The 24,232-nt window shown below is 41.3% G+C and overlaps 3 protein-coding genes and 1 long non-coding RNA gene across 5 annotated transcripts; 2 read left to right on the top strand and 2 right to left on the bottom strand.

The window, feature by feature from the left end:
- Positions 1 to 1,178: 1,178 nt before the first annotated feature.
- Positions 1,179 to 5,824, bottom strand: hsp90aa1.2 (heat shock protein 90, alpha (cytosolic), class A member 1, tandem duplicate 2). Its single transcript, XM_015045787.1, has 11 exons — positions 5,657 to 5,824; positions 4,392 to 4,541; positions 3,920 to 4,286; positions 3,704 to 3,837; positions 3,250 to 3,582; positions 2,992 to 3,157; positions 2,715 to 2,905; positions 2,470 to 2,617; positions 2,102 to 2,370; positions 1,676 to 2,009; positions 1,179 to 1,596 (listed from the first exon to the last, which is right to left on the bottom strand). Exons 2-11 carry the CDS (start codon positions 4,539 to 4,541, stop codon positions 1,487 to 1,489), a joined length of 2,202 nt encoding a protein of 733 aa, XP_014901273.1. The 5' UTR covers positions 5,657 to 5,824; the 3' UTR covers positions 1,179 to 1,486.
- On the top strand, positions 4,849 to 17,535 carry LOC106955543 (WD repeat-containing protein 20-like). 2 transcript variants are annotated; one of them, XM_015045790.1, is made up of 4 exons: positions 4,849 to 5,274; positions 14,716 to 14,898; positions 15,009 to 16,400; positions 16,831 to 17,535. In XM_015045790.1, exons 1-4 carry the CDS (start codon positions 5,254 to 5,256, stop codon positions 16,879 to 16,881), a joined length of 1,647 nt encoding a protein of 548 aa, XP_014901276.1. In that variant the 5' UTR covers positions 4,849 to 5,253; the 3' UTR covers positions 16,882 to 17,535. The 2 variants fall into 2 exon arrangements, with proteins under 2 accessions (XP_014901276.1, XP_014901275.1); XM_015045789.1 differs by lacking the exon at positions 4,849 to 5,274 and adding an exon at positions 12,518 to 12,854.
- Positions 5,645 to 6,556, top strand: LOC106955548 (uncharacterized). The gene is made up of 2 exons (XR_001426600.1): positions 5,645 to 5,733; positions 6,466 to 6,556. It is a non-coding gene; the product is annotated as an uncharacterized LOC106955548 (long non-coding RNA).
- hsp90aa1.1 (heat shock protein 90, alpha (cytosolic), class A member 1, tandem duplicate 1) lies at positions 6,217 to 11,332 on the bottom strand. Its single transcript, XM_015045788.1, has 11 exons — positions 10,074 to 11,332; positions 9,316 to 9,465; positions 8,869 to 9,235; positions 8,630 to 8,763; positions 8,221 to 8,526; positions 7,959 to 8,124; positions 7,655 to 7,845; positions 7,418 to 7,565; positions 7,064 to 7,332; positions 6,630 to 6,963; positions 6,217 to 6,530 (listed from the first exon to the last, which is right to left on the bottom strand). The coding sequence occupies exons 2-11, from the start codon at positions 9,463 to 9,465 to the stop codon at positions 6,421 to 6,423; spliced, it is 2,175 nt and encodes a 724-aa protein (XP_014901274.1). The 5' UTR covers positions 10,074 to 11,332; the 3' UTR covers positions 6,217 to 6,420.
- Positions 17,536 to 24,232: the final 6,697 nt, after the last annotated feature.

The raw sequence follows: 24,232 nt of genomic DNA on the forward strand, positions 1-24,232 counted from the left end.
ACATGACATTAAATAGCAGAGGAGCAGCCTGCCAGGCTGGTGCAATTAAAATTAAAGGTTAATGCTAATAATGTGACCTTGTTCCTCTCCTGGTTGTTTATATAGGAAAATAAAGGAAGAAATAGTTATCAATAATTCACTCAGTTCCTCTAGAAGTACTGCTTCATAAAAAAGTAAATCATGCAGTTATGATTTATTAGTTTATTGGGAGGCAGTGGTTCTGCTACATCTTGATAATGCTTTAAAACTCAAATATAAATATGCAAGACGTTAATATGCTTCAACTACTCCCAATTTATGTGTACGTTTTATTTCTAATAAAATATATTTTTGTATAGATGTTTGCTTTTAATGGTAGTTGGTTAATAAACTGAGCAGAAAACAACCAAAGCCATTTTAAAAGCAATGCCCTTTCTACAAAATAGTGGAACGCATTTTGACACCACAAAACACCTTTGATATTTTTTTCCCTACAATTTCTCTAGATCATTTTTTGTAGCTCAAATATGAACAGGCCCATATGTTTGCATTTGATTTAGCCGAGCTTCACGCTCTAGATTTAAATAGATAAGAATTTTTAAGTTTCCATTAGCATATTTCCTATTATGTAAACCCAACCACAGTAAAGCATTAATACAGCTTCACTAGGCATGTTTCAGTTTCCAGAAAAACCAAAAAAGGAAGTAGACAAGTGCAACTAATCAAATTCATTTGGAAAAGGATTAACAGCAAACCTGAGCGCCTCTATATATACATGTTCTGTGAAGCATTTATTGTTAGCAATCTGGAAATAACTAAGGTCATAATTCTGCACTCAAAGCTTGTTTAAGACATTCTCAAGAGGATGTTCAATTGAATGCATCAATATCTGAACTGGGTTAATGTTCTCTGGTATTTGAGTATTGGATTGAAGATTTTTTTCATTATGTTGTAGAAATCAATTAGGCAGCTTATGTTTTTTTTTTCCCCTTCTGTACATTTTAACCACATTTCACATTCTGTTCAAATCTAGATTTGTATAATGAGTTGGAGAATAGCGTTACATACGTTTTGCAGTGTTTCAAGGATAACCGTAGAATACAGCTACTGCTTAACTTAACTTGTAGAACTATATGCTCATCAGTATTAACTCTAGAAGCTTCACAATTTTAGTTGATGCACAATGAACCAAACATATCCACATGTTCAACTTTTATTTAATGTGCTCAACTGCTCCAAATAACAGTATCAGATATTTACAGTTAAAGAAAGAACAAACCTTGGAATGTCAATAAATAAAAAACACAAATGCAGTGAAACTTGAGGTACAAAAATCTGACACTTCAACAACTGAAAAGTCCTAAAATAGGAATGATCTGAACTTAAAGGTGTCAGTGGGAACAGAAACAAGTGGTGACATTCCAAGATCATTTACAACATTTAGGTTTCAACTGTACAATAAGCCTTTTTTTTTCCTTTTTAACGCTAGTGGCAAACAGGAGGGAGCTTAGTCCACTTCTTCCATTCTGGATGCATCATCGTCACCTTCAAGAGGAGGCATGTCTTCGGCGGGAGCAGAGGTGGCATCATCCGACGTCGTGTCGTCCTCATCGATACCTGAAAGAGGAATGTCAAATGAATTACTAAAATCTATCCACTGGTTTCTTATGTTGTGTAATAATTTAGTGGCACATACCAAGACCAAGCTTGATCATTCGGTAGATGCGGTTGGCGTGTGTCTGGGGGTCTTCCAGTGTGAAACCTGAGGACAGCAGGGCGGTCTCGAACAGAAGGATGACCAGGTCCTTCACGGACTTGTCATTTTTGTCAGCCTCTGCCTTCTGCCGCAGAGTCTCCATGATGGGATGGTCGGGATTGATCTCAAGGTGCTTCTTGGCAGCCATGTAACCCATGGTTGAATTGTCCCTCAGCGCCTGAGCTTTCATGATCCTCTCCATGTTGGCTGTCCAGCCGTAGGTGCTGGTGACGATGCAGCAGGGAGAAGAAACCAGGCGGTTGGAGACTGTGACCTGTGCCGGGATGCAACAACTATGTTAGGTGCTTTATTACAGACAAGAACTGAACAAGACTTGCAGTTTTCTTTTGGCATCTTACTGCTCACCTTTTCCACTTTTTTCTCCAAGATGTCTTTCATGATCTTGCAGAGGTTCTCAAATTGAGCCTTCTTCTCCTCCTGCTTCTTCTTCTCCTCCTCATCCTCAGGCAGCTCCAGGCCCTCCTTCGTTACTGAAACCAGGTTCTTTCCCTCAAACTCCTTCAGCTGCTGGACACAATACTCGTCAATAGGCTCGATCATGTAGATGACCTCCAAGCCAGCTTTGCGAAGACGCTCCACAAAGGCAGAGTTGGCCACTTGGTCCTTGGTTTCACCTGCAAAGAGAGACACCGCAATGGTTGTAAATTCACATGAAAATTCTACATTAGTCTAAATATTATTCATAGGAGTTTTTAAAGATGAAAAATACTCACCTGTGATGTAGTAGATGTGCTTCTGGTTGTCCTTCATGCGTGTGACATAGTCTTTGAGGGAAACCATCTCATCTCCAGAGGCTGAGGTGTAGTAGCGCAGCAGCTCAGACAGCTTCTTCCTGTTCTGGGAGTCCTCATGGATACCAAGCTGCAGAAAAGCAGCCCAGCTATTAGCATCAGGCACTCAGAGACAGCTTCCAGTCAAGAAAAATGGCAACATTTCCTAAAACCGCACAGACTCATACCTTAATGTTCTTGGAGAACTGCTCGTAGAACTTCTTGTAGTTGTCCTTATCTTCAGACAGTTCTGTGAACAGTTCCAGGCACTTCTTCACCAGGTTCTTGCGGATCACCTTCAGGATCTTGCTCTGCTGCAGCATCTCTCTGGAGATGTTCAGGGGCAGATCCTCAGAGTCCACCACCCCTCTGATGAAATCTAACAAGGGAGACAACTTCGTTCTTACACCTGCACTATTCCAGTTAGATAATTTTGGAGCAAGCCTGCAGTTTAAAAATACTTACTGAGATACTCTGGGATGAGCTCGTCACAGTTGTCCATGATGAACACCCTGCGCACGTACAGCTTGATGTTATTCTTCTTCTTTTTGTTTTCGAACAGGTCGAAGGGGGCACGGCGAGGCACGAAGAGAAGAGCACGGAACTCTAGCTGGCCCTCAACCGAGAAGTGCTGTTCAGGGTGAAAGATCGCAAGTTATTTTGGTGACAATTTAGACAAAACACGTTTTTTTGTTTTTTTTTAAATACAAAACTGAGACTTACCTTGACAGCCAGGTGGTCCTCCCAGTCATTGGTGAGGCTCTTGTAGAACTCTCCATACTCCTCATTGGTGATGTCATCTGGGTTGCGGGTCCAGAGGGGTTTTGTCTTGTTCAGCTCCTCCTGGTCGATGTACTTCTCCTTGATCTTCTTCTTCTTTTTCTTTTTGTCTGAAGATTTGTCGTGGTCGTCCTCCTCATCTGATCCGACGTCTTCGATCTCAGGTTTGTCCTCATCCTTCTCTTCCTCCTTCTCCTTCTCCTTCTCGTTATCCTTCTCCTTCTCCTCCTCCTCAGCCTCGTCGTCACTCACCTCCTTGTCCCGCTCCTTCTCCACCTGGCACGTGCAAAATTAATCGGAAAGGCGTTTGTTAATAAGAGTACAACAACAAATAAATAAAAAAGCTGATGAAGCAGTAGCATAAACCTGTATTATGTAAAATATCCTAAATGCTTACAAAGAGTGTGATGGGATAGCCAATGAACTGCGAGTGCTTCTTCACAATCTCTTTGACTCGTCTTTCCTCAAGATATTCTGTCTGGTCCTCCTTCAGGTGCAGAATCACCTTCGTTCCGCGGCCCAGCGGTTCAGCTATACAGCAGAAAAACAAGTCAATTCATGTTGCCTTCAAGTCATTACATAAGCCTCTATCCTTTGTGTTAAAGTAACTTACAGTTGTCTAATCTAACTGTGAATGAGCCTCCGGCAGAGGATTCCCAGGCATACTGCTCGTCGTCATTGTGCTTGGTGATGACCGTGACCTTCTCAGCGACGAGGTACGCAGAGTAGAAACCCACACCAAACTGACCAATCATGGAGATGTCTGCTCCAGCCTGCAGAGCCTCCATGAAAGCCTTGGTGCCAGACTTTGCAATAGTGCCCAGGTTGTTGATCAGGTCGGCCTTGGTCATGCCAATACCCGTGTCGGTCAGGGTCAAAGTGCGCTCCTCTTTGTTGGGCCTGATTTCGATTTTGAGGTCCTTGCCAGACTCAAGCTTGGAGGGGTCGGTAAGACTTTCATACCGGATTTTGTCCAAGGCCTGTTGATAGGTCGACAAGTTAGTAATATGCTTTTTTTTTTTAAAGTGATGTTACAGACATTTCATTTCATTTAATTTTTGACTGGAAATTGAAGACAAACTTACATCTGAGGAGTTGGAGATAAGCTCTCTGAGGAAAATCTCTTTGTTGGAATAGAATGTGTTGATAATTAGGGACATCAGCTGAGCAATTTCAGCCTGGAATGCAAAGGTCTCCGTCTCTTCCTCCATTGGTTGATCATGTAGTTCAGGCATCTAGGTAAAAGCGGCAGATACAAGCTTTTAGAAAAAGTAATAATTTTGCCAAACGCAATTTAAAATCCTGCTATTTTAAATGTAAACTTTTTTCAAAAATAAATGAAAATGCAAAGCAAAAACAAAATCTAAGTTATAGCATTATTTAAATGTAAACAAGGATATTGTATTCATGTACAAATTTCAAGACTTTTGAATAACACCAATAATACCAGTGTTTCTGGTTATCATTTTACATTAATCATTTCTTTGTTTTTGTGTTCTGTCATCTGACAGAAAATCTTTAATTTTGTTATTCGTTCAAAATACAGTACGTTTTGAAACAATAAAAAAAAGAGATATAGGCAATGATTTTGCTTTTGGAGACAGCTGGCCTGACAGATTGTCCAGTTCAACCCTGCAACTCAATCTAAAAACCACGTGCTTATACTTCTCATTCCAATTTCTACACTTTGTAATCACATGTGAATGTGTAGACGTGTTTTTAATCATTCAGTTTTCTAATAAGTGTTTGATTTCGCTCATAATTAATTTCGTCCATGATGCACAAATGACTCGACAAGAGCACGTGGTTTCCAGTGCTAATTCCAGGAAGAGCAGCGGCGCCCCCTGCAGGATTCGTGGCAGAAATGCGACGTTCTAGAAGCTACCAAAGATGCAAGGAGTCCAGCAGCCTCCACGATCGAAAAGCCCCTCCTTCTAATCACAATGGATGACATCCCAAAGCCAAACTGTGAGTCTTAATGCTGGAAGCAGGACTGAACATTGGCAGAGTAAAAAATTTAAAATATTTTAGAGAAAATAAAAAAAAGTCCACAAAGGAGCCACCGTGTAAGGATGCTGCAGAGTTTAGACGTAACTGTTTTAATTTAGCCTCCACAAGTCTCAATTTTAGAGATAAAAACGTGACGTTTATTTTAGCAATAATTTATTTACTCACATAAATTGATATAATTTTAGAGGCTTCATTCGGTAAACTGTGAGTTTTGACATAATGTCAAAAATTAAGCTCCAGTTTAATTTACCATTAGGAAACGGTCATCCTTAACGGTTTTGTGGCTAACTAGGAATAGTCCTCATCATGGGGAAATTTAATGAAAATTTTCTCCATTTACCTTGGTCCTCCAACGTGTGTCGAGGGCTCCGGAATGAGATGTGTCCTGGTCGCTCCCGTGCGCTGCTACTTCGTCTGGTAAAGTATCTGTCTGCACCTACTGTCTGTGCGGCTTTTGTAGTCTCTCAGAGCGTTCGAGAAAATCCTAACTGAGAGCTTCCAGAACCGTCTGGAATTCTCTGAGGTGCTTACAGCTGATTGGTCAGCTGAAATGTCAATCAATGCATATACCCGCACGTCTTTCCATTTCTGGCAGAAGGGGGCGGTGTTGAAACGGAGCAGAGGTTTGTTCAGGGAAGAAGGCACGTGTGAGCAGAAACGAGAACTTACCATGCCGGGTTCACTGAAGATTCCAGAACGTTCAATTTAAAAAAGACGGTGTCGATGGAGCCATTTTAATCTATGTAGCTGTAAAACCAATTTTGCTTGTGTAAAATGCAGGGTGGCTGATTAAATCGCTCATGCAATTGCCATTTAATAAAAAGCTACAGGTTTGATTTACATATTAATTTTATTATAAATTTTAAAGCTTTACATATAAAATGTAACAGTTACAAAAAAAAATCAATACCTCTTGACTCTACTCATGTTCTCAAAAGGTCTAAATAAATATATTAGAATGAGGATTAAAAGACATTATGGTCTGCATTACTAAAAACAAACTTGTCAAGTTGACACTTTTCAGAAATAAAGTTGAGGTAAAGAAAAAGTCATTTTAGAAAGCAATAGCACTTACAAAAATAAAAACTAGGTAAGAACAGTATTTTAGTCAACTTCTTCCATTCTTGATGTGTCATCATCTCCTTCTAGGACTGGCATGTCTTCATCAGCTGGCTGAATGAGGTCTTCAACTGCAGAGTCATCATCATCAATTCCTACAATGAAATACAGTAATGAGCGGTGTCTTCATAAATATATAATTTCAGAATAGGTCCGATCATGTTTATCCAAATAGTCAACAAAAATAACCCTACCAAGGCCAAGCTTGATCATTCTGTAGATGCGATTTGCATGAGTCTGGGGGTCTTCCAGTGTGAAACCTGAGGATAGCAGGGCAGTCTCAAACAGGAGGATGACCAGATCCTTCACAGCCTTATCATTCTTGTCTGCCTCTGCCTTCTCCCTCAGTGTCTCAATGATTGGATGCAAAGGGTTAATCTCAAGATGTTTTTTGGCTGTCATGTAACCCATGGTTGAGTTGTCCCTCAGTGCCTGAGACTTCATGATCCTCTCCATGTTGGCTGTCCATCCATAGGTGCTGGTGACGATGCAGCAGGGAGAGGCAACCAAGCGGTTGGAAACTACAACCTGTGTTTGAGAGGTTTTGTGTTATTGTAATGCTCAATTATAGCCGGGTTTCTGTTGTTGTTGTCAAGACAATAGTTTTGACATTTCAGAAAGAGATTACCTTTTCAATTTTTTTGTCAAGGATGTCCTTCATAATCTTGCAAAGATTCTCAAATTTATTTTTGAGCTCCTCGTGCTTCTTCTTCTCATCTTCATCTTCTGGAAGTTCCAGGCCTTCTTTGGTCACAGAGACCAGGTTCTTTCCATCATATTCCTTCAGTTGCTGGACACAATACTCATCAATAGGTTCAATCATATAGATGACCTCTAGGCCAGCTTTGCGAAGACGCTCCACAAAGGCAGAGTTGGCCACTTGATCTTTGGTTTCACCTGTAAAAGTTGTTGCAGATTTATTTAATCAACATGCTTTTTAAGAAATTGGTTAGATAAATTAACACTTTGATGAAGAACTAACCAGTGATGTAGTAGATGTGCTTCTGGTTGTCCTTCATACGAGAGACATAGTCTTTGAGGGAAACCATCTCATCTCCAGAGGCTGAGGTGTAGTAGCGCAGCAAATCGGACAGCTTCTTTCTATTTTGGGAGTCCTCGTGGATACCAAGCTGAAATATGGAATGATCCATTACTACCAGTTACACTTCACATTTTAATACAACTTGGACATGAATTTAACTCAGAAGAATGAACTTACCTTAATGTTCTTGGAAAACTGTTCGTAGAACTTCTTGTAGTTGTCCTTATCTTCAGACAGTTCTGTGAACAGTTCCAGGCACTTCTTCACCAGGTTTTTGCGGATCACCTTCAGGATCTTGCTCTGCTGCAGCATCTCTCTAGAGATGTTCAGGGGTAGATCCTCAGAGTCCACAACACCCTTGATGAAATCTAAAGGTAGGAGGTAAACAGTGTTCTATTAGTAATCCACATCCAGACAAAATGTAAGTATGTAAGGACAGAGATAAGAATAATTGATGTGTTGACAGAAAATGGTAACTTACTGAGATACTCTGGTATCAGCTCCTCACAGTTGTCCATAATGAAGACCCTCCGGACATAAAGCTTGATGTTGTTTCTCTTTCTCTTGTTTTCAAAAAGGTCAAAGGCAGCTCTCCTTGGTACAAAGAGCAAAGCACGGAACTCCAACTGACCTTCCACTGAGAAATGCTGAAGTTTTAAAATACAATATACATTTTCATTAGCTCTGTACACTAATAATCATGAATATTGAATAATCATTTTGGACTCTCATTGTTAGCTTACCTTGACAGCCAGGTGGTCCTCCCAGTCGTTGGTGAGACTCTTGTAAAACTCTCCGTATTCTTCATTGGTGATGTCATCTGGGTTGCGGGTCCAGATAGGCTTGGTCTTGTTCAGCTCTTGAGCATCAATGTACTTTTCCTTGACCTTCTTCTTCCTCTTGTTCTGGCCATCCTTGGAGTCTTCATCTTCATCTGAGCCCACATCCTCAATCTTTGGTTTGTCCTTGTTCTCTGCAGCATCTTTCTCAACTTCCTCTTCCTTCTCTCCCTCGTCAAGGTCCACTTCCTTCTCTCTTGTCTTCTCCACCTTCAACAGATCAGAAGTTTGATTACTGTTTTCTTTGCATTTATTTTCACATTTTCAGTGCTCATTAATAGCTAACAATAGATTCTAATGTAAGATAACTTACAAAAAGTGTAATAGGATAGCCAATGAACTGTGAGTGTTTCTTGACTACTTCTTTGACGCGTTTTTCCTCACAATATTCTGTCTGATCTTCTTTGAGGTGAAGAATAACTTTTGTTCCTCTTCCCAGAGGCTCTCCTGAAAACAAAATCAAGTTGACTTTAAACCACAGGAAAGGAGTAAAGCTATATTTGCTTATGCTAATTAAAGCTAAAGTAACATCAGTAGAATACTAAATCATACCATTGTCAGGCCGGACTGTAAATGAACCACCAGCTGCAGACTCCCACACGTACTGCTCATCATCGTTGTGCTTTGTGATCACTGTGACTTTCTCAGCTACCAAGTATGCAGAGTAAAAACCCACGCCAAACTGACCAATCATGGAGATGTCGGCTCCTGCCTGCAGAGCCTCCATGAAAGCTTTGGTGCCGGACTTGGCGATGGTGCCCAAGTTGTTAATTAGGTCAGCTTTGGTCATGCCGATGCCCGTGTCAATCAGGGTCAAGGTGCGAGCATGCAGGTCAGGTCGGATTTCTATCTTCAGCTCTTTGCAAGACTCAAGTCTGCTGGGGTCCGTCAAGCTTTCATATCTAATTTTATCCAAGGCCTGTCCAGAGGAGAAAATGCTGTTAAATCATTGTTGAGTTCACAAATATAATAGATTATGTAAGATTTTAGTTCTCTTACATCTGAGGAGTTGGAAATGAGCTCACGAAGGAAGATTTCTTTGTTTGAGTAGAAGGTGTTAATGATGAGGGACATGAGCTGAGCGATCTCAGCCTGGAAGGCAAAGGTCTCCACTTCCTCCTCCATAACGTGTCCAGCTTTCTCAGGCATCTAAAGTAGGGCAGATATGTTACTTTTTAAAAAATTTATTTTATATTGTATATTGCAATAGTATAGTTTTTTTATGCTTCCGGTTTTACTAGTCTGTGCCATCTAGATGTGTTTTACTACTGCTACAAAATTCTTTGACATGGCCACATGGCTTACATGTGGTGGCTAATGGTTGATGAGCATATGCTCAAGCTGTCAGTCAAAGATTTGGCAAGAGGGTGGAGTTCTAGTGCTTTCCCATCCCCAAACAGGTTTTCTTTATAGCCTAACTTATTTTTTTCATAGAAACTAAATACAGACTGCAAATTATGCTGCTATACAATAATGTGAACATACTGCATTTACTGTTTGGGCCAGGCAGACAGCTTCTTCTGAATAATTGTTCCACTGACTAGCAGCTGCTCTCTGGGTCAGGGTCACCCTACATGCCATGTGCTTCATTCACATTATAGTTCTATAAGATTCTTGTGGCAAAAGGGCTCTGCTTCTGCCATTTAAAAGGGAAGTGATACTAAAATGCAAACACTATCAATTCGCTTTAAGTTCTTAGTACTTTCCTTTATACATTTAAAACCACTTTCATTTTGTAAAATTTGTTCAAGTCTTACCTCGATCAAAATCGTTGGTTCTTTTCTTCAAACGAATCGTTGTCGTTTCTTCTCAAAGAATTTCAAGTCTGCGCTTCGCTGCTGCTCCTGTGAGGAGTCAAGTCTGTCTTGATGTGTGTTCGCGTGAGTGTCCTTTGACTCTATGCAGACCACCAGGCCATGCTCACGTCTTTTTATACTTTAGGGGTGGTTTCTCGAAGCTACCCTTTGGAAGCTTCTAGAAAACATGTTCACAACTGTTGGCGAGAGGGGTCGAGGAAAGGCCGGGAAGGAAGGGGGAGTCAGGAAGAGAGAGCCCTAATGTTACTGTGCCCTTATAGGGGAGCAGAGTCACAAGCAGTGCCTGTCACTCACAGTGAGTGCTTCCCCGATAGCTTGTTGGGCTGGTAGGCCCCACAACCTGGTCTACGCGTCATAGGTGTGCATTGCTCTTACTGCCACTTGCTCTAGGATATGCCCATGAATTTGCCTACAAAGTGAAGCAAATCTATTTCAGTTTTTGGTGTGTAAAACTTGGTGGAATTTACACACCTGTTTTTGAGAGCTAGACAGACCCTACTAGTGTTTTAATGTGGAACTCAGACAGGTTGAAACAGTTACATACAATTTTACATACAGACAGAGAGATAGACAGACTTTGTCAGATAAGCCACAGGAAATTGCTTATTGTGTCTCAAAGAATGTTATAGAGAATTTATTCACTTACAATTTGGAGTGAAGCAGACAGTTTTGAAAAGACTCAACCTGATAAAGTTTTAAGTTTGCACATGATTTTATGTATGCTGAACACAGTATATTTATATTGGGTCATGAGTGGCATAGGGTAGCTGAGTATGCCACTTAGAAAATCGTGGAATACCCTGGAATTAATATTGTGCAACACAGAACAGTAGTCCGCTTCAATCGGTAACGTCTTGACGTGGCCAGTAGATGGCAGTATATTATACGTGCACCCGCTCTGTTATGTAATAGAAATGCTTCCAGCTGACTGGAGACGCTACTAGAAGCTGACTTTGTACCTGAACACGACGCGCTGTCGCAATTGCAAAATTTTCCATGCTGAAATAACTTTATAGATTTTATAATATTGGGGGATGATAAAATCTAATTTTGTGACAAGAAAAACAGATATGTAGATGTTTGTGAAATATTGAAGATAGTGTGTTTTTAACTGCATGAGTCATTGTAATCCGCATGTGCAGTCTCCCGTCAATTCTGGCTAACTCTGGTATATTCACAGAAATGTTGTCACCATACTATACACGGTCCCTGTAATAAATAAATGGAATCAACTGTCATATTTTGTCAAACTTCAATATGTACTTTATTGGAATTTTGGACATAGATCTACAGAAAATAACCCAACAACGTGAAAAAGAATGAAAAGGTTAGTTTTTAGTTTAAAAAAGCAACCATGCAATTAAAAAATAAACTTTTATGCAACATCTAAGATTGTATTCCACCATTGGCCTTTGTTCTGCTGTGCCTCTGCTAAAGAAAGGCATTGACATAGCATTATGCTGTTTGTTTTTAATAAGTCGATCTATTCAAGAGGTTATGACGTTTTAGTTTTCCTCTATAGCTGTTTTTTTATATGAAGACCAAAACATTTAATGTTGGTCTCATCTGACTACATGCATGTACATGCATAAAGTTTAAAACAGATTCCATAGGTCTTTCATTTTGCCATAACAGATTCTTCCTTTTAATCTATAGGTCTATGAAACTCCTCCAGGGTTCTGCTGCCTGTCATTTAGCCAGATAGTCCCAGTAGGTTTGCAATTGGGCAATACTCCTTCACAACACTGCTGCAAGATTCAAGGCTTGGAATGTTGCTCTATATCAAACTCTGCTTTGCATATTTTCTTCCCTGAAATTTCTGCTGGGTACCAAGATACTATTTGTTTGCTGAGGCTGTCTACAATCCCCAGAAGCCTTCCCAGAGTAGTTTTATTTATTTAACAAAAAATATATATTCAAGAAATTTGTTACAAGAAAGGTGGTTTCTAAAGTTTATTCTACAAAATTTTATGTAGGGGTGAAAGAAAATATGAGCTGAATATAAATGATCATCACACTAGTCAGATTTTTATTTTATTGTTTTTATTTTTTTAAATTTTGTTTAAAAAAATTAAAACACCCTTTTATTCCATTTCACAGTTAGTCTTGGTTTGTCACATAAAATTGCTAAGTTCACGAAGTTAGAAATTTTAGATTTAATTCGTTTAAGTTTTACTTCTTATTACATAAAGGATTGGAGTTATACACGAGGTAGAAGGACATTTGACATATTCCAGGTATGAAATGATTAATTCATATATAATAACATAGAAGAGCGATTAATTGTTCTCTACTACAGATGGTGAGAGGGGTTTGATTTTATGAATAGCTTGCCCGTTAACCTATTTGAAAATTGTTAGCCTCCATGCTGGCTAACATTTCCAGTCCCGTCTCCCTGCACGCATGACTGACGGCCTCTACGTGTGTGTGTAACATCCGGGGCTGGGACAAGAATGAACGCCAATTTCCAAGATGGCGGCGGAGGGAGGAGGGAAGGAGACGAACGAAATTAAAACCCAGTTCACCACACGGGAAGGCGTCTACAAGCTCCTCACTCACTCTGAATACAGCCGCCCGAACCGGGTGCCTTTCAACTCGCAGGGCTCCAACCCCGTCAAGGTCTCTTTCGTCAACGTGAACGACCAGTCCGGCAACGGCGACAGGATCTGTTTCAATGTGGGCCGGGAACTGTACTTTTACATCTACAAAGGCGTGAGAAAGGTAAACAATACCGACAAGACCCGCCGCTGTCCCCGTGGAGCCCAGCGACCGGGCGCCTTTAACAGGTGTAAGCTTTGTGGGCTGCTGTCAGTGAGGTGCGCAGGTTGTCCAAACAACAAGGCCATGTAGCTGACCCAGCTAAGTTAGAGACTAATTAGCATTCTAAGCTCACATCGTCACAGTTGTTTATGCCTCCATAAGAATCCACTGGATGTTTAATGTGTCTGTGACAAGCTGCGACACGAGATTTCAATTCAACTGGAGGAGACTGGAAAAGGCTAGTCGTGTCATATGATGTATGCTTATTGTGGATATTTACATGGTGACATGGTAAACAGAATAAGAAAAAAAAGGGTCAAGTGGTGTTCATAAGGAGGGACAAACTTTGTGATCCTGGGAGAGAATCAGCTAATAAGTGATCCCGATTTAAGTCATTGGACTGTAAGTGGAGAAAGATTTTTTTTTTTTTTTTTACTCTCGCTGTAATGATTACATTTAACTCTCAGACTCTGAATGTAATGCATAGTAATCCACTGGTTGCATACACTCGTTCTTGGCCTTGTTAAACAGGAGTGGCATCTGTGACTATCAAACTGATGAAGTGTTTTCTTTGTGATGCAGCATCCTGTGCAGGCAATAGGAGCATTGGTGCCAATCTGTGCTTTTACAACGTGCTAACATGTGCACATGAAAAGTAAAAGTGATCGTCTGTGCTTGTAACCTTTTCTGTTGTATGAATTTAGAAGGGAGTTGACATGAACTCTATAGGCTGACATCTAATGTGCCAGATTTAGACATGGAGGCTAATCCACCCGCACGTTTAAACCTTAAAATATGGTATGAAATTGATTAGCTCTAAGACTATTAATCGGATTAATCATGATGAATGGATTAGTGAGATAAACACTATCTAATTTAGTAATCGATTATTGGCTAACTGGAATATACAGGCTCAAAAAAAAGGACAGTTGCTGAAAGAACAACACAGTCAGAGCAGTAATTGTGCCAAAACTGTATAAAAATTCTATGCATTTTTCATTTAAAAACAAAACTTTGTCTGCAAATATGTTTTACCTGGAACTGCTCAAGTGGCATTGTTTTAGCTCCAGAAAGTTCAAAACAAATAAAAACCCCTTCATATTTAACACCCTTGTTGCAGCCCTATAAGAGATAAAAAATGATTGATTGATTGATTGATTGATGTTAATTTTTTTCAGATACTCGTTATTGTTAATACTTTAAAATATCTTTTTTATGCTCGGAAATCGAATAGTTTGTGAATTGTATATTGAACTCAGAATCATTTCAGGTGTTTATGTTTAGCTATAGTTGAACACAGATCCGTTCACACACGTGAACTTGGCAAGCCGCTATTAAAAAGCCCTCCTTGTAGGATCCTAGGGTCAATGTCATCATCTTCACATGAATTTATTACAACTTCATTTAGTATGGATATAGAAGGTCTGGTGTTAGGTTTGAACAATGTCAATATGGCTGCTCAAGATTGCTGCTGACATGATTAGTCAGTTGACTAACCAATAAGATGACTTCTTGAAAACTAAATAGTTCTGCGGAGCTTTTTACATTGAATTTCCTTCCTTCATGTGCTTGAGCAAATAGCAGTAGTGTCTAAAACCTTTCTTTAACCAATGTCAGCAAAAAGGGTGGATCCGAAGTGAGGTTGCCGCTAGACAGCCGACTTAAAAAAAAAAAAAAGTCTCACTAGTTGTATGTTGCACAATGTCTGGATCGAGACCTTTTAAAATAACAAGTGGGGACACATCCACTGTTGTGTGGAAGCAGTGCAAGTAAATTTCTACACAGAGCAAGTAATGTGTGAGTATATTTGTTCTCGTCTTAGGCTGCCGATCTCAGTAAACCAGTAGACAAGAGGATATACAAAGGCACGCAGCCGACATGCCACGACTTCAACCCCCTTACAGCGACAGCAGAGAGCGTCTCCCTGTTGGTGGGCTTCTCAGCCGGTCAGGTTCAGCTCATCGACCCGATCAAGAAGGAAACCAGCAAACTCTTCAATGAGGAGGTAGGCTTACATCAATGTCGTTTGTAAATCAACACCACAATGTCCACCTGTTTATGTACCCAAGTCAACCAGAAAGAAGCTAACCTTTCGATTTCTTCCTCTACTTGTAGAGACTCATCGACAAGTCGAGAGTAACGTGCGTACGATGGGTTCCTGGTTCAGAGAGCCTATTCCTGGTGGCTCACTCCAGCGGCAGCATGTACCTGTACAACGTGGAAAACACCTGTGGCACCACCGCCCCTCACTACCAGCTCCTCAAGCAGGGGGACAACTATGCCGTACACACTTGCAAGAGCAAGTCGGCCCGTAACCCCCTGCTGCGCTGGACGGTCGGCGAAGGGGCGCTGAATGAGTTTGCCTTTTCTCCGGATGGCAAGTTTCTGGCTTGTGCGAGCCAGGATGGCTTCCTCCGAGTGTTTGGCTTCGACGCCGCAGAGCTCCACGGAACAATGAAGAGCTACTTCGGTGGCTTGCTGTGTGTGTGCTGGAGCCCCGACGGGCGGTATATCGTGGCGGGAGGGGAGGATGACCTGGTGACCGTGTGGTCGTTCTCGGACTGCAGAGTGATCGCGCGGGGCCAAGGTCACAAGTCGTGGGTGAGTGTGGTGGCATTTGACCACTGCACCACTAGCGTCGAGGACGGTGAGCTGCCTGCCGAGTTCAGCGGGAGTGATGAGGACTTTCACGAGCAGATTCACATCGGGGCAGGCAGAGAGAGGGCCAACAGCTCCCACTCTAGGCTTTCTAAGAGAAACTCTACGGAAAGCAGGCCGGTCAGCGTGACGTACAGATTTGGCTCAGTGGGGCAGGATACTCAGCTGTGTCTGTGGGATCTTACAGAGGACATCCTTTTCCCCCACCTCCCCTTGTCTCGCACAAGAACTCACACTAACGTGATGAGTGCCACAAGCCCTACAGCCACTGGACAGACAGTTACCACTGTATCCATCACCTCCACCACCAATTCCAGCGGCACCAATATTAAAGACAATGTGAGCAATAGTAGCGCCACTGGCAACCCGGCTAACTCCCTCCCCGACTCGCTGCCCCGCTCCAACAGCCTCCCTCAGGCCACCAACCCAGCCGGAGGCAGCACCCCAAACAGCCACACGGGGAGTAGCTGCAGCAGCAACAGCAGTAAGGGCAACAGCATCATCGACAGCTCCTTCATCGCCAACAAGTTCGCAACGCTGTCTCTGCACGACTCGCGGAAGGAGCGCCACGAGAAGGACCACAAGCGAAACCACAGCATGGGCCACATCAGCAGCAAGAGTAGCGACAAGCTCAACCAGCTCAGCTCCTCGCGGACGGCGAAAGCCGAGGCAGCCAAGACTCTGGGCACGATGCTGTGCCCGCGCATGGAGGAGGTTCCCCTGTTGGAGCCGCTGGTGTGCAAGAAGATTGCCCACGAGAGACTCACTGTGTTAATCTTTCTGGAGGACTGTCTGGTTACAGCTTGTCAGGAGGGTTTCATTTGCACATGGGCAAGGCCTGGTAAAGTGGTAAGTTTAAATCAGTCTTATCAACACTAGACTGATGGTTTAAATAGTTTGCAGCCCATCCAATTAGATAGACTTTTAACTGAACCATAAGAATATTTATGGATGGACTACAGATCTAATCTTTTTGTCAAGTCTTATACTGACTCTTGTTCTTCTTTAACTATAATTCGCAGAAATTAAGAAGTTTAGCCCTCCTCTCATAGTTTTACCCAGTTGTGTTCAGCTTCAACCCTTGAGGTTTCTGCAAGTGTTAGATTAATATCTGATCAAAAACAACCATAGCAAATGGTTGACTTACCTGTTTGGTATTTCCTTAAGGTCTGCAAAGGCCTTGTCATTTTAAGTTGGGTTTTCAGAACTAAGAAAACATTTTGTCTATCTAAACTGCCTGTTGTTTTACATCTGAGTAACCCCGTCTATCTTTTTGCAGGGATTGTCTCAAAACAACCCAGCCAACTCTCCCAGTGGAACAGTAGTATAGACACGTTGCCGGTGCTGCTGGCCGATCCATGCAACCGTGATGTGGATGTCCAAGCCCAGTGTGTGGCCCTTCTCACACTGTCGCACGGCTATTGACCTTCTGTTTCTGTGTCATATTCATTACTACTGCTACCCCAGAGTTGCCACCCCCCTCCTCTTGTTAAGGAATCTGATGTTGGTTGGGGTTCGAAGGGTTTTTATTGATAGTTAAAAAGTGTGTGACTGGATCATTGTTACATCTTTGGTTATATCAAATTGTCTAGTCTGAAACTAACAAACTCTAATACCCAATCTCTTGTGCCTATAGATGTTCAAAGACTAGACACAGTGACGTGATGATGCCTCAACCCAACCTTTACATATGGGTTTAGTTCGGTGACTTGTTTGTTTTGATGTACCCCAAAATAAAAGGGAATAAGATCACTTTGAGGCGGCTGCAGCATATCCCTGAAACTATTTCTCGTTCTTCCCTTAGAAATATTAAAATCCGAGGTATCACACCGAGTGAGTTTTGCACACATTTCCCTTCCTTTCGTACTCGTTCAATAACAACCCCCTTGCCCACCGTTTTGAATTTGTGACGGCAGAACGCAAGCGTAACTTTTCACATCTCTTTTTGAAGCACTTGGATGAAGAAAAAAAACAAACAAAAAAACAATAACGGCTTACCGTTGTTCTCCGTCTCAAAGTTAGATGCTGCAATCAGTTTTTTATATGGAAAACAAATTCTTTGCACTTAATAGTTTATTAGAGGAGAATGGCTTTACATTTTTTGGAGTGTGTCAGGATTCTGACAAGGTTAAGGTAAAACTTAAAAAAAAAAAAAAGCAAACTTTGTACCTATTGAACATTTATTTTATTATTGTTTCAGATTAAACTGTCTTCTGTACTATATGTAAATATTGTACTTCAATGATTTATGGGTGAAATTAACATTAATACTCTAGTTGAAAGATTTCTCATTTCATAAAAAATAGTGATATTTCTTATACAGAAAGAATAACTAAAAGGAGTCTTGAATATGCAGTTGAGTTTTTCTTTTCCTGTTGTACATAAAGAGAATTCAGGTGTATTTTTATTAAGGAAGCGTTTGGTATTAGGAAATGTTTTTGAAATCCTCTCGTCTAACAGGTCGTGCTGTACGCTTGCTAGCCTGTCACCGCAGATTTTCGTTTTACAACACAGACAGGTAGGAACAGATGCGGCCATCACTGAGCTCAGGTAAACCATAGGAAGACTATTGCTGATACAATCCCCCCTCACCCAGAGGCCTTTGTCCCACCCTGGCAGCATGCTTGTGGATTAAATCCAACAAGACTGACAAACGAGTTCTGCACACCGGGCTGAGACTCCTAGTACACTGAGTTATTTTTGTTTTTGCCATTTCTCCTGAACCGACGCCGAACTCGTGAATACAATTCTGACACTGTGATGAATTTCTGCTGACAAAATGTCCGCACTCAAAGGTGGTGAAGCTGAGGGCGAGGGGGGATTTATCACGCACCGCACATAGGACTGAGGATTTTAACAGTGGGAGCCTTTTCCTTTATGTGATGCCTATTAAAACAACTTTGACAGAATACGTGTGTGTGCGTCTCATTTGTCTGAAACAATGGCATTACTGCAGATTCAGGAGGAAACCCCAGACATCCCTGCCTCCAGGTCATTCACAAGGTGTTTCGAGCCCAGACGGGATGTATAGACCACTTGTGAATGTTGAAATTAAAAGTTTGTAAATCTGTTGAAGAAGGGACAAATTATTCTTATGAAATGTCACGTGCATTATTAAAAATCAGAATAGTTGGATCTGTGATGCTTACAGAAATGTGGTCAGAAAACTTATTTGCCCTCGAACTCTCCATTTATTGGTAGCAACTGATGCAATGAAATCTTAAAAATACGACGGCAGACATACAGATGTCACCTGAGCAAGCGGCAAATGAGCTGGTATCTGGCGCCATCGTGTGTAAATTTCAAGCAACTGCAGCATAATGATACAATGTGAATTTCTATTATCCCATGAACGGTTAGCGAGTCTTTTCTTTAATAAGGACCATTATATTCCAACAGCGAACTGGTAAAATGATCACTGTTTATTACTTTGCAATATATATACACTTTACTTACAACTTTCATGAATATGTTGCCGGAGTCACCACGGTTACCTCTTTGTGAACTCTTAACAAATTAGAATATCATTGCAACGTTCTGCTTTCCAATATTTCCCGCAGAAATCTCTTGATCAACGGGGACGTGTTCCTCCGACCAGGTTTTAAATGGTACCTGGCTCTTCTCATTGGACTCGCTCTCTGGTGGCTGTCTGTCCCCTTTTCGATCCACCGTCTCCAGTGCTTTGGCGATCGATTCATTTTCAATCACCAGTGAAGAGTCCTGCTGTTCGATATTTTCAGCAGACATCTTTAGCTCCTCAGCTTCGTGCAGCTCCCACCAGACTGCAAATGACACCTTCTTCTTCTTCTTCTTCTTCTTCTTGCGCTTCGGTGGCTTGGGTGGCTGTAATTCCCTTTCAACAATGTTGTCGGCTGCAACCTCTTCGACTCTAGGCTGGTCGGACTCCATTGTAACCTTTGCTTGTTCAAGGTTCTAAATCACTTGTCTAGAAACTCAGTAAAGATTTCACGTTAAGTTTGATGTCAATCTCCAAAAGAAATGTGCACCAAACAAAGTTGAAAATCTTACTGTGAACTGCTAAATGAATTCTCAAGAGAAACGTATCAACAACGGCTGCTAACAGGTTGTGATGAAAAGCAGGTCGATGTGAGGAGTTTATATAATCGCTGGTGATGACAGAATTCTGCTTTTGGAGTTATATATTGTGATGTCACCGTTTCGTTTCATATTCAGAGCGGGCTTGTCTGATGGATTTTTTTATTAACACGACGGATGCGCGCGTGACCTGACTGCAGAAAGCGTGGGTAAACTGTCACTGGTTGCCATAGTTATCCACCATTAGCTTGTCGTTTTGACGTTGGTTAGCATGTTGTCAGCGTAGCTAGCCTAGGCTACTGTAACTGTTTAAAAATGAGTGATAAAACAAGTTGTGGTACCAAATTGACATTAGGAAACGGGATACTGTAAAAGGCTAAAAGTTGTATGGTGGTTAGAATTTTCCTGCTTTTTCGTTGGTCGGTGTTTTTCGGTGTGACGAGACCAGAGCTACCATGTTCCAGTGCGATGGGGAAACAGAAATAGAATATCAACCTAAAACCCAAGCTAACAATTTAGGAAATCTAAACTGTGGGGTTCGTACACTCTTATTTTTTCCTCATATTTCAATATATTTAGTTGAAACGGGAGTGTTAGTTACATGGTGGAAAACAGTGAGTTTTGCTATTTGTTTTGCTGCTAACGACAGTCCACCGATGGACAGATGTTCAAAATTAGCAAGACTGCTACAACACAAATAATACATTTTATTCCGATGTATTTGCAATTGCTCTTAATAAAAGGGTACTCCCCATTTTAGCAGCTTGAACAGTAACAGAGCATGTTCACAAATAGATATTTCAGAGAAGTGCTAAAGATGTGTAACAACTTTCGATGTTTTGTTTGTGTGACAGCCATATACTGCGGCTAAACTCTGAGCTTTCCCAATCAGAATGTCAACTTCAGGCTCATGCTTTTTTTTTTTTTTTTTTTTTTTTTTTTTTTTTTTAAACAACACACCATGCCAATCAACTCCGATCAACCCCGCTTGTATGTGTTCGAGAATAGAGATAAGAATTTTAATTTGGGACATATCCATTATTTTCTAGTCATATCATTTTAATCTTAATGGTTTATTGGGAAACATCTGGCTGCATGCTGTCTGCCCTCTCCTTTGGTGTCAAGTCGATTAAGGAACATTCTGCATAATTTGTACATCGAAAGGGATACACCTGCAGAAGAGAGTGCTCTTAAACCGGCTATGTAGTTAGAAGAAAAAAAAAAAAAAAGATCCTTTCAGTTAGAGTGCAGCCGTAATGTAATTATGTAGCATTTCAATAAAAAGCTCGTTGCAGACATTTAATTAAAATCTCTGGAAACTATGTTACTTTCCATGAAGGTGAACAATACAATTGTGTTCGATTGTAAGAGTGGCACCCTTGCCTCAGGTGTAATGCATCAGTAACTTAATTTAGAATCACTTAATAGTCACAGGGGATATGCTTTGCTATTTAAGTGCATTAAACTTCAGGACTATCGGTGCAAGCAGCATTTTAAATACAGCGACCTAATAGATTTTTTTGCAGAGTGGTTTTAGAAAACCACTCTAACTCTCTACGGGGACAGACCTTTAAAAAGCAACATAGTGCACTTTACATTTGTTTCTTTTTTTTTTTTTTTAGTTTTAATAAGCAGAGAAATCTGATTAGGTGAGGGTTCGTCTTTCTGAAGATGTTCTAAGCATCTCACTGCATGTTTGTCACACTGTCGTTACACAGATCTGAGCCGGTCTCACACCCCTAGAAAGTTCTGGGTGTGGCACCTGTTATGTGTGGTAAAAAATTAAGTCAAAAGCTGCATTTTTTTTCTGAGACATGTCCTCCTGGCAAGTGTTTTTTTTTTCTTTTCCTTTTTTGCTCAATAGATGGCAGCATTGGTCAGAGAAGACTCCAGCACTTGATCGAACCAGAAATACCTCTGTCTCCGTACATTATCTTGTTGTCTCCATTTCTTCCATTCCCTTTAGGTCTGCATTCTCACATCTTCAGCTTTATTTTACATTCCAAAAAAATAATAAAAAAAAAAAAAAAAAAAAAAAACACCACTCCTCCATAATTTATGAGTCACTTTTTGAGGAAGCAGGAGCTCTCGTCCCTCTAAATACGGCAGCCCGTGACAGGAGAGGTGTGGGGAGTGTGATTAGCAGGCCGGATTGACTCAGTCATCCTGTCAGGGAGCTGCTAAACGGCTCTGACTGACTGCCTCAGCTCCCATACGGACTGCTCTCATCCATGCCGAGCAGGTATCAATCAGAAGGGCTGATCCCTTAAATCAACAAACAGAATCGAATGCAGTTTTTTTTTTTTTTTTTTTTTTCCTGCCCAGCTCTCCTGTCAGACTCTTTTAACTGGCTATACAAACCAGGTCACTTTTTCTCCTGGGAATTTATATAGCAGCTGAGCCAAACTTCCCAGTCCTAGTCAGAAAGTATCTTATTATTTCCAGGCATTAAAAAAAAAAAGATATTGGAACCATTCCTAATGCTTTGAATTTATGAATAAAAATGAGGCTCGCGACTTTGATTTTATGAAAAAGATTCTCTATTTCTTGGCACAATATCATAAATACCCGAAAAATATTTGCATACATGATGCGTCAGCATCCAGAGAAATAAAAAAAATATATAAGAATTAAGGAAGCCTTCAAATCTACATTATACCTCTACTTACCGTCAAGCATAGTAGTGGCAGCGTTCTGCTGAGGGTTAATTGGAGTCCACTTCAGACAGCTAGCTAGTTGAAGATCCAATGGGACAATGTCTTCCAAAAACACACATCAAAGCTAGATTTTTGATCTTCAGAGTGAAGATGGAGGACCAGCCCCGTTCTAAACTAAAAAATGATGGCCCATATTTAAACGTGGGGCAGGAATCCAACCCAAATTCACTCTATCGCTTCTAATAAGACGAGTGATCACATATCCTGTCAGAATTAAGGCAACCCCCCCACACCCCCATGATTTGTCATATTTAGATAGTTTGTGGTTTCACTGCAACTTAAATGCATCAAAAATATTAAGAACTGTATGATTTTGCTTTCACATGTAAACAATCCAGTGAAATTTTGTCCCCAATACCTCTTTTTTTTTTTTTTCTAAAATAAATATCTGAAGTTGAATGAATACTTGAATTCCTTTTGAATTACAGTTATTCAACATCAATATAACGCTCATCCTCGCGAGCAGCCCGTGAAATCCTCTGGACAGAACGGCACACGTTGAGGGAAACGGGCCCGGCCTTATTGCGACTTTGATCAGATGAGACAGCTCAGCGTCCTCGGCTGCTCAGATTGTTAAAATGGCCTCCGTTTGTTTATGTAACATGTATGCACTCAGGCTCATAAATAATGAATGAACTGTAAAAAGCAGATGCTAATGTGTTGGGGGTGACTCGACAGAAAGGTAAATCTGTGAAGTAAAGGTGATGTGACTGAGACAGCAAAATGTTGTTAATTGCATTAATAAATGTGAAATATTGCATTGTTACATGATTATATTGAGTTGTGCAGGGCTTTCAGGAGCCACCCACAAAAAGGAGAAACTTAGCTGCTTAATGCTCAACATTTATAAGTTGTGTGCTGCCGGGCCGCCTGTAGATCTTTAAAATGAGGCTATTAGTGTGTTGTAATGATGTACATGCTTTCTGCTTTTACTTTCCTGTAGGCGAGAACAAATAGGTCTGTGGCTATCTCTGCAGGGCATTCGGAGGAAGCAGCGCGTTGTAATTTCTGAAGGCTCCGACATTAGCTAACCATCGGTCATCACATGAGGAGCAAAGTGCCACATCCTCCATTCTTATTTCTATTCTGAGCCAGCCATCTTCCCTCGAGGTGCAGGCCCAGTTATTGAGTCTCTCCACCATGAGAGCAGCTGCACAATGTGCCAGTCACATGACCCGAGCGCCGCAGCGCCGTGTTAGGAATTAAAGTTCACGCGCAGGAAATTAACTGGGGCTTCTGCAGAGATCCCTGGGTATGCAGGAATCCTTGTTGGGCCTCGTCATTGTTGAGGTTTTAAACAGATGTTCAACTGAAGCAACAGCGTTGGATTTAAGCGTGTAGCATTAAGTGCTACTTAATGCTACACGACAGCAGTCATACGACAGCAGAACTGTCGTATGACCCGGCTACACGAATAAAACAGCCTCGATTAAATACTTGTAAGATTTTAAAATAGCAGGCAAGATGGAGTTGCCAGCATGTTGCTGAGTTGAGGAGGAGGGGGAAAAAAAAAATCAATGCAACCTAGAGGCCAGCAAGCTCTGGTCTCAGTGGAAACCGTCAATACAGACGCGCTTAAAATGGAAATGCATCTTCAATAACAACAAAAGGGACAAGAAAGCAGCACGAGTGCCAGGGGACCCCCTCTGGTTGTACCTGCGCTTATCGGGGGGGAAAAAAAATAAAAAATCTCTGCAGAGACGCAGTGGCACAAACTTCCATGTTCCCTCTTTAGGAACCGAGACAGTGATGCATTGCAACAAAACGAAAAAATGCCCTGCAGGCTGCAGTCCTCGGCAGCAGCTCCCAGGCTGGGCTTTTTCTGTCAAAGTTTACTGGACTGGGGGGGGGGGAGTTCCCATTTCTGTTTATGCCTTAGTATGTAAAAACCCCCCGTCATAGGGTATG

The sequence above is a fragment of the Poecilia latipinna genome, unplaced genomic scaffold (assembly GCF_001443285.1).
Source record: "Poecilia latipinna isolate Pla-1442-1.1 unplaced genomic scaffold, P_latipinna-1.0 Scaffold744, whole genome shotgun sequence".
Taxonomy (NCBI): domain Eukaryota; kingdom Metazoa; phylum Chordata; class Actinopteri; order Cyprinodontiformes; family Poeciliidae; genus Poecilia; species Poecilia latipinna.